We start from the raw sequence: 10,776 nt of genomic DNA on the forward strand, positions 1-10,776 counted from the left end.
TTCTATCCCCTCTGCCTACCCTTACGGGGAAACGGCGTGATGGTTTGTTTGTTTGTTTGTTTATTGTATTAAAATAGTGTAGAATAAAGCTACGTTTAACGCGTGGTTTATCATAATTGTTGTTTGAGTTGATTTTCACAGAACCACAAAAAAAAGTCATTTATAATTATATTCCTTACACGTCATGTAAGTACTTATATGTAGTAAAATTAATGAAAATTTTTAATAGATTACCCATAAAATAAATCACGGCTCGCCACTGGTATCTAGTAACTATTTTTATTTATTTATTTAACTTTTTGTACATAATGTTATTTGTACATTGGCGGGCTTATTGCCAAATGGCAATTTCTTCCAACCAACCAATAAAATAAAAGTTTTATTTTTATAATTCAAGTTACAGAACAAATTCAATAGAAAAAAAAAAAAAAAAAAGATTAAAAAGTGAAAAATATATAAAAATAGAAATAAACGTATTTGTTTAAATTACCTTAAATCAAAACTATTACTCAATGGGAAAAAGGAAAAAAGCGGAAAGAGGAAAAAGGAAAGGAGGAGAGATTAAGGAAGAGAAAGGAGATGTTTCTTCAGACGTGATTTAAACAGAGATAATGTAGTAACATCTTTGATGGTGGGTGGGAGATGATTCCACAGTCGAGCCGCATGGACACTATATGAGTTAGAGAAGAAAGAGGAATTGTGTATGGGTATTAAGAGAGTGCCTTGAGAATGAGAACGAAGAGGTAAACCATGAACTGATAAGCGTTGAAATTTTTCACACAGGTATATAGGAGCGTTAGGACTATGAAGTACATTGAACAGAAGTGAGAGGGAGTGATAGTCTCTCCGCTGTCTAATTTTGAGCCATTTCAGTTGCCTACGATAATCAGAAATGTGGTCATATTTCCTAAGACCAAAAATGTACCTTATGCATGTATTCTGAAGTCGTTCAAGTTTATCGAGTTGCTCACAGCTTAAATCAGTCATGGAAACATCAGCGTAATCTAGAATGGGTAGTAGTAATGCTTGTACAAGAGTGCATTTAGTACTAACTAACTATTGTATTTGTGGAAGGAGTCGCTTCGGTTTCGGTATAGATCGGCACTAGAAAAAATTCGATTTCGTCTGAAAATCTCGTTTTGATCGGTCACCACTTGGTAATAAAAACACGTGCGCATAAAATCATTACACTGCTTACTGTGTAGCCAATGATTCACATTTATCTAGTAATAACATTCTTCGGTGATGCGTATGAAAAATTCTAGTGACTTGAGTTTGGGAAAAGGTACTCGGAGCACGTCTGGCCTTCGTTTTTAGTAGTGGCAAGTACGCCGAGTGTACCCAGTGCGCGGTACCCAAGGTCCGAAGTAGCAATATTTTTACGATGTTCCAATAAGCACGCGATTTTTTATTGGAAACATTGATAGATTTAACACAAATAGATTATACTGTGATTTATCATGAAAAGTGGGGGTTATGGGCACTCGCAACACTGGACACATCAAACTCCAGGTGACAGGCCTGCAAACACAGTGAGGCAACACGGCGCTAACGACTGGAAACCTCAAACAGACGTTCTCAGACTGTTAACGAAAAGGCAAACTGTTAATGAAAAACGAATTTCATTCAGTTTTGTGATTGGGAAATATTTGAAGAAAGGATAGGAACATGGAATGGACACCTACCTTTAATATGGTGTTAATGTTCTTCAATTTCTGTCACTGGATGACAAAATTAACTATAAAATGTAACAGTGTTTTCCACGGCGCGCGACGGTTCCAACCACTTTTTATCCGATTTTAAGTGAGGTCAAAAATGTTGTTTGGTTTTTGTTCTAAATCCGAAACTTCTAATTTTGAATCTCTTCTATCTTGACGTTAGGTAGGTACCATAAGGATGAGTCAAAGGAAGGATGGGAAAGAAAGGTAATCGGCCAGGAATAGTATCGATAAATGCTGTTATTTACTTAACACCGATCACCATTGATTCCGGTTGCCTTCAAAATGACATCGTTTCTCACTTATAATATGTAAAGTTGAATTGTTCCAATTTCCGCGGCTAGGTTCAAACAGTACAAAATGAAAAACTCAGAAGTACACGTTAATGGTAAATATCTATGGTGTGTGAAAAAAATCACTGCTCTGGTGCCATAATCTTAGGGATAAAATACGGGAATACGTTCGTATAAAGAAACATCAGACCGCGTTTCCTTTCCACGTATTTATTTGACTACATAATAAAGATTTGTACATTGACGCGCTTATTGCCAAATGACAATTTCTTCCAACTAGCCAAGAAAATAAACATGTTATATTTATAATGTCAGTTTCAAAACGGATTCGAGAGAAAATGGTTTGTGTTAGAAACTGTTCAAATTTTTTGGTTTATATTTTGTTGTGATATATTATTAATATGTTCAACTTGCTTTGTTTCTTTGTTAATTTTACTTTAGTCTCTAATTGAGTTGTAGAAACTCCTAGTAATATAATTAATTTGTTAATATTATACTTTGTAATATTATTCTTATTATTAGAAGTCGGAGTCAGTGCTATGCAAGCTCCTGGCGTCGCTGCGACCTGTGAAGATCTATTGCGACGGGTCCCCGTGAATAGTTATCGCCCTCCAAGCCCGGGTCTATAAAGAGCCTGGCTACTGTGTGGAAGGCGAGAGTTAACATTTTGCTAAGTCTCCTCATCCAAGCCCAGATCCTAGATTATGATGGGAAGATAAAGACGTCATACCTTCACCTTGACGGCATAGTTGAAGATAAATTCCCTCTAGCGATTATAAAGATATACTACCGACCCCCCACATTCAAGTTTTGGGTAGGTAGATCGATATGAAACAAGGGGAAGCGTACGTCACGGTACACATATCTACGCTCTAAAATAACATAGCTTCAGTATGACGTCATAGTTGGAGATAAAAGTCTCCCGACCGACTACAAAGGTATAGTACCGATACCCCCTCCATCAAGTTTTGATGTAAGTACATAATTTTATACCGACGGGTCTAGAACCCCTCGATACGTTTATCTACGTATTGAAAGTGTCAAAAGTTTTGTTTCACCAAGCAATTTTTCCTTTAATTATGATTTATTAAAATGTTCAATTGTTTTGAGGTTGGCACTTTTTTTCTTAAAAGCCTATTAAAAATATGAGAGAGAAATAAGTAAGTTTTGAAGTCGAATTAAATTCTGACTTAACTGTCACTTTAGTAAAACGAACGCCTAAATGTGAAAATAATGTCGCTAGGTTCTCTCCTATTAACAAATAAGAGTATCAACGCGTCAGATACAGATTATATGCGTCAGAAAGTTACCACTCTAAAAAAATAATTTAGTTATTATATTTTTTCCACCTGTTTTCCGAGTGTATGTATCGAGACGTTATAGGAGCCGGCTTTGTAGTCGATCGGTAGATACATACAGACGATCGTTAAGCGTACTGTCTAGGTGATTTCCAAAAGTCATGCAGTTTCTTGCATTTATGTTTCTTCATGTAACTGTTGTAATTGGCTTAGGCCGTATATATATAATAAATAAATATAAATAAGATTCTTTCCTTAAATTGCTTTTGATTTCTACTCATTAATTGGATTTTTGGTTATACTAAAATAATATTGAATTTAATACATTTTTAAAAATCGTATTCCTACATAAGTACACCCTTTTGTTGGTGAGAAGACCGGAGTTTGACGTTTGCAAAAATAATGCCATATTTGAAAAATTATTTATTTTATGTTTAGGAATTCAACCATAAACAAGTACCTAGGTACCTACTTAATTCAATATTTGAATATGAATAATTTTTAGTTTTGAAATTCAATCATAAATAAGTACCCAGGTACCTACTTATCAATGAAAAGTCTTTTTGAAGGTAATAGCTGGCAAGCCAACGTTCTGGCAGGACAACGTCTGTCGGGACCGCTAGTTTAGATATAAATTTGTTGCAACAGAGAGGAAAAACATTTTTAAGACAGATGGAAGAGTTGAGGAAATGTGGATATTTAAACATGGGCAGAATGGTGAATGGTACAAAATGTGTAAAGTGGCCACTGAAACCAGCTGTGTAAATGCTTAGACTTCCATATTACCTTCTAAAAAATTTAGACTTTAAACTTATTTAAATCTTGTTTCGGTCGGTAACTAATACATACATAATAATATGTCTACACACAATACTGTAAGGCGCGGTGACTGAGTATAACAATATGCGGGTTATATGTTGCAATTTGCAAACATTACGAATCAAAATTGGTACTTATGACATCATTAGTGGCACCCCATTAAGCAAAGAGAGAGAGAGAGAGAGAGTTAACTTGCACAATTATTGCGCTCTCATTTTAATGAGCTACATTGTTTTTGGCTCCGATTTTGGGAGCGGTCCCTTCCTTCGCGTCTCAACGGAGCGACTGATTGACGTCATTTTTGCACAGGGATAGCCGGAGAAGAAAATCAAAAATCCAAAAAAATTGATTTTTTCTGAAAAAAATGTATATTTCAATTGATTGATGTTTGTATGTTGAAAATTAAAATGAAAAATGAGCTTTGAATTAATTGAATGAAAAGGCAACTCTTTTTTAAAAATGATAATTAGAATAAAAATAAAAACAGAAAATAATATTACAGTAGAACCTACTAATTAAAAAAGACAGCGGCTTTTACTCGGGCAAAAAAAAAATCAAATTTACTTTATATTTATTTACTGATATATTAATTTTAATCGTTTTTAGTTCATTTGTGAGATAATTGTAATGTTTTATTCCTTATTTGTAATTACCCAACTGACTTCTCGGTATGGCAGTACAAAAAGAAGTTCAATTTATTTACATATTTTTTTACATTTTTTATTATTAAATTTCATAAAAGGTTCATTTATAAAAAAATCTATACAGATCTACTTTTATACATCTAGAGAATGTTATTACTGTAACTCTCCAAAAAAAGAGACTAACTCTTGTGCTTATATTTAACTTTTTATTTTTATACGAACAAATAACGTTATTATTGATGTTCTAAAAGAATCATCCTAATTATTTACATATTAAACGTACATAAATGTAATCATATTTGTATGTGAGTACTTACTTATGAGTATTATTTTTATTTTTTTATGACTTTTTAAAATGTTTTACATATTTTTAAGTTTGGATTTTAGACCAGAGCGTTCTTAACAATTTTAAATCGATCGATAAGGTGGTTGGTAGGTTTCCTCATTAAGATTTGAAAAAAAACACATAATTTTTGATAATCATTATTCAATAAGTCCACTTATATTCACTACACATTGTCACATACATACAATACTCACACACCCATACACATATACACACACCCTCACTCACCCTGACGTGTACAATAATAACACTGATTATTATTATTATGGATAACTTATAGGGCGCCATTTTCGTAATATAATACCTCAAGGGAGCTTTACAAAGTGATTATATAAATTAATATATTCAACAATGTTTGAGTATGTCCAAATGCTTGCAGACTGGCTGGATTTCTTCCCTAGGGAGTTGTTCGTATTTTTTCAGTATATTCTGTGTTTATTATTTAGTATGTTAGCATGTATTTCATTTTTATTTTTTGTAAATGCCTTTCGGGCGTTAATGAACAAAATAAATAAATATATATCACTCTCTTTGCATACAGACCTCGCTTCCTCTACATTTACACTTCTCATGAACGCACGCCGATTATTCCTACTCTTGACATGTCCATCTTCAAGTATTTGATGAACTCGATCGTGCCATGTCTTTCTCGATTTCTGCATCCATCAACATTCGCATCGTAGATCCTTTTAGCCGTTCTTTCGCTGTCCATTCGCTCTACATGTCCAAACCAACGCAGCACCCCTTTCTTGCTGCTGTCGATAATGCAAGTGCCAGCCTTACACAATTCACGTATCACGACATTTGAGCATCTATCGTGCATCGTTTTACCACACATTCGCTAGAGGATTCGCATTCTGACAGCATTTAACCTACTTTCATCATTATTTTTCCAATACCATACTTCGCTCCCATACATTAGAGTTGGCACTAGAACTCCATTGTGAACTGCTAGTTTTGCCTCCGGCGATAAACATTTGTTTGCCAAAGTAGACTTCAGTGCACCGTTCACCCTGTCCCAACACTCCCCCGTCTGTCAATAATTTAAAATATCATTTAAATAACATAAAAAATACAAATTATATAAATAAAATAAAAATAAATAAAATTAAAAAAATGAAAAAAAAAATAAAAAAAATAAAACAAAATAAAAATAAATAAAATAAAATAAAATAAAATAAAATTTAATTTAATTAAATTAAATTGAATTAATAAATGAATAAAATAAATACCACGTGAGCAGAACCACGGGTAAAAACTAGTATGCAATAAATTTATCAATATGGTAAAAAATACATATAACGTTTTTTTCCATCACTGCGCATTATCCGTGTTCACGTATCGTAGTTTAACAACAGGAAGTAAAATCATCGTGTAAATTTAATGATTTTGACGCTAAAGTAAAAAATTATATAAATTCCAAAATCGGTCTAAGGATGACCTCCAAAGAGCAAAACACTTATAATTTGAAGGCTAATTCCTAATATTATACACTCGGAGTAATGATATGTGATTCTTATCTTCGTAAAAAAATATGAAAAGATAATCTTTTTCCCGAATTTATCTAATAATACTTGTGCAGAGAGCGAAATAATAGTCTATAAGATTATGTAACCGAAAAATTTAGTCTATGGACTAAAAAAATCAGGAAACTCTTTCAATTGATTGTTGTCAGTATTTTTTTTTTCTAAAATAATTAAGTTAATGCCCGTAATAAAGTTATAAACGCGTCAGTAGTGACTGAATCGTCGCTTAAAATATGTAATTTTAATTATAATCGCTAAATTATATAGCGTCGTTTTTATGATACATCATAATAATACAAGGTATCACAAAACTCAACGTATTTCCTTCAAAGGGAAGAGTCAATTAAAGTTTTTTTTTTTCATTAATAAAGAATCTCGTATTTTATTTTAATTATGTAGGAATAACACCAAAATGATAAGTATTTATATTTCAATTTATTTATATATACGACCAATTGGCATTTTTAAGGACATACGCGTGTGTATACATAGAAAATTATTATAAAAGAAAGTAGAAAGACACAATAGTATATAGTAGACTTGGTAGGAGTGGAAGCGGGAGAGAGGTGTTTATAATTGAATTTGATTCAGTGATCGTATTAAAGAAGACAACTTGTTGTCAAAGAAATCAAAACTGGTATGTTTGTTGGCAGACCTAATAATTCTGGGCACAGGAGAATGAAACCATAGTTAGTTCTATGGTTATCGGTATGAAAAAGTAAGTTTTGTCTGAGGTTTCTAGTTAGGACATTTAATTTTATAAAGCTCAGTAGTTCAGGCGCATCAAAAAGTGAGTGAGAATTTTAAATGGGACTAGAAGGTGGGATTTATTTCGACGGTCTTGAAGAGAATATATATTTAAGGTAGTTTCTAATTCTTTATATTGGTCTCCGGATAAGCCCAACTCCAGCCTATCTTTCTTAAAAATCGATGTTGAACTGATTTAATATTTTTATGTGAACGCCATAATATGGAGACCAGATAACAGAGGTTTGTCAGATATCAATGGGTATGTATGATTTTTTTTTTCAATTAAAACAAATATGTATTGGCTCTTCTGCAAAGTTGCTACATGTCGCTTTGAAACTTTTTCCTTTCCAACTTCGATACGAACTCAGTAAATAATCGATAAGAAACGTTCATACAAGGACAATACAATATTGTCTCGTCCCAGCATCGGACCGATTGTCCCCGAGTGAACACAAAATTGAAGGACAGGATAACGAACCAAGAAATCGTCTTAAAGATAGACGGTCAGGCTATCTCCGGAAGACAATTGATCCCCCCCACAAACACGAATGGCCGCATTGTCCTCGTGTAGATGTGCACGTACAAGACATAAGGACAATAGCATCATGCTGAGATTGCTCAGCGCGTTTGTGTCTAATTTCTATTAAAATATACATATATGATTTTCTTACCTTGATAGCCTTCTGGTATGTAGATTGGTTTCCCGACAGGCTTTCCTTTCTTCCCGACCAGCCGCACTGCCTCCACTCTCGTATAGCTGGATATATGCTTATACAAGAGCAAAGGCTGCTCCTCCCCCTCCAAGTTCACCACCCTCGGTAGGGTATATCTCTCCAGAAACTCCCTGGGAGTCAGTTTCTTGGACACCCCAGTGGACTGCGGGCTCGGAGTATCGACGTCGAGACGGCTTCCATTAGATTCGCTTCTATCGAATGTGTCGTTTTTTCCAAGGTCTGTGCCTCCGTCGAAGTTCTCGTGAGTCGTCGGTTGAAACCGCTTCAGAAGCGCTTTCGTCTTTTTGGAATTCGACCCGTCCGAAAGAATGAAGTTCTCATTCCAAGTATTATCGAAAGGGTTCGTTATGAAATCTTTGTTCGATTCTTGCGAGTGAAATCTTCTCAGGAACGGTTTCTTTTTCGTCGACGGCTTGGTTTTCTTCGGCTCCATCTTTTCCAGCGCCTCTTGGGCTTCCATCAACCACCTCGTCACGTGTTTTTCTCTGTCCCTGTCGAGGTAGCGCGGTCTGTGCACGGGGACTTTCTCGCAGACGAACTTGGCCGCGTCGAAGATGTGCGGGTTGCAGGGCGGAGGGAAGTGCGGAGGGAATCTGGGAGACTTGTGGGGGGACGAGACCAGGGGACGACCCTTGAGGGAAGGCATGGACGAGTTCCTGCCCAGTTCTCCCGAGCTGGGGAAGCTCCCGTCTCCGGAGGAGATGGTCCGGTTGGGGAACATGGTGACGACAACTGAGCACCGCACGACGGGGGTTATTTGATCATTTTCACTGACACTTCCACGCTGGGCGGTTCACAAACACTTCTAGGGATCTGCAACAAAGAAAAATATACATTAGATTTAACTGGACATACATAATATAGACTGATCTCCATTCTGTGTCAATCGCATGAATCACATTGAATCAGTCCAACATCGCTTACAATATGTTTACTTGTAACATATGATAAAAAGTGCAAAATAATGTCATTTCATAGAACAAAACAACCGATTTCCTTCGAGAACCTAATAGAAAACTCCAAAATTAATGTAGTAAGGTCCATTAGAGATTTAGGAATTGTTTTAAAGTATAAACTGACATACAACGAGCATATAGATAATACAGTAAATAAATCACTGAAATTTCAAGTAATTACTTGGCTTCATTAAATGAATATCCGCTGACTATACTAATGTCCGTACAATCAAAACTCTTTATTGCTCAACTGTTCGCCCTTTTCTAGAATATGCCTCCGTGGTCTGGTCTCCATTCTATGTCAATCGCATAAATCACATTGAATCAGACCAACATCGCTTGCTTCGAAAAGTAGCGTGGATGCTTGGACTAGAGAGAGGTAATTATTCTTATGCTGATATAGAGTCAATGTTAAATATTTCTAGTCTACAAAAACGTAGAACTAATATTGACTCCATACATATGTTCGGCATACTAAATGGTATAATCGATGTTCCATCATTACTGGGACAAGTAAAATTCAATATTCCGACTCGTAGGTTGAGAAATAATGAAGTACTGTTCATCGATCAGCATAGAACAAACTATGGCCTTAATTCTCCTATGACCCGTCTTTGTCGTATTGTCAACTCAAGACAAGATCTGGACTTTTTTGGTTTAAGTTTACAGCGATTTAAACGAGCACTAAATAAATAATCCAGATCTTGTCTCGATGTCCCTTATGTTTGTCAATGCTTCTTTTCTTTTTTAAAAATGTTTTTAACTATTATTTTGTTGTAATATTTAAACCCTATTAATTGTATACATGGACAATGTCCATTAATAAATAAATATTTGAAGCACTAACGTTGCGGTCATTCATTATATAATTACATCCCGTAAATAGCTCCTCCGGAAGCGTAAGAATGATCATATTACCTTCATGTATACTGCAAATAAATCCTTTTTTTGTAATAGAAGCATATGTTAATCTTGTTTTTCTTTTCATGGTTATGTCATGTCATATTTATTTACAAAAAACTTATAAATTATTAAAAAAGGAATGGCCCACGCTCAGACGCTGAAGTCTTTGTGGGCATTTTTTCCACATTACGGTATAGATTAATTTTAAGATGTATTTTTGTTATGAAAATTCTATGTAAACATATGTATGGAAAAATAAACAAATAAAAAAAATATTTTAAAAAATGATCAAGACATCTTCTGCGATTGGTGTGCTAATGCAGTGCCCTATGCACCATTACGTGCGGAAAGGGGAAAGATGATAAATGATTGAAGCAATTGCCAATGAAAACTCATTTTTTCCGTGTATATATAATCTTGCATTTTTTACATGTGTATTGCTACACAGCACCGTAACGCGCGGATATTTTTGGCACAGTATGGAAAGGATTTTCGGAATATCAATAAACAATTAATTAAATAAAAAACTATAGGGACACCTAATATTATACGATTTCACTACTGCTATAGAATAAACTTGTCTTGTACAAAAGCGTATGCCTCACTTTTATTAACTTTTAAACTATGGTAAATAATCCCTTTGCAAGCAGTGATGTAACATCGTGTTACCACAAGTAAAATACGGAATATTCTTAAGTTCAGACATTGAAAAAAAAAACACGGAGACATACTGTTTAATAATTTCTTATCCATAATTTATGCAAACAAACATATAATTTAGCCCTGTTA

General features: G+C 34.5%; 1 protein-coding gene across 1 annotated transcript in view; it reads right to left on the minus strand.

Annotated features, from left to right (window-relative positions):
* The window catches only part of B4 (imaginal disc development protein B4), a 94,767-nt gene extending 85,824 nt beyond the window's left edge, over positions 1–8,943 (minus strand). The window contains exon 1 of the mRNA XM_088239188.1: positions 8,066–8,943. Within this exon, the coding sequence (XP_088095314.1) occupies positions 8,066–8,849 (784 nt within the window). The 5' untranslated portion in view covers positions 8,850–8,943. The remainder of the gene's footprint in view (positions 1–8,065) is intronic.
* Positions 8,944–10,776: the final 1,833 nt, after the last annotated feature.

The sequence above is a fragment of the Micrasema longulum genome, unplaced genomic scaffold (assembly GCF_059751315.1).
Source record: "Micrasema longulum isolate JH-2025_06_02 unplaced genomic scaffold, ASM5975131v1 h1tg002088l, whole genome shotgun sequence".
Classification (NCBI taxonomy): domain Eukaryota; kingdom Metazoa; phylum Arthropoda; class Insecta; order Trichoptera; family Brachycentridae; genus Micrasema; species Micrasema longulum.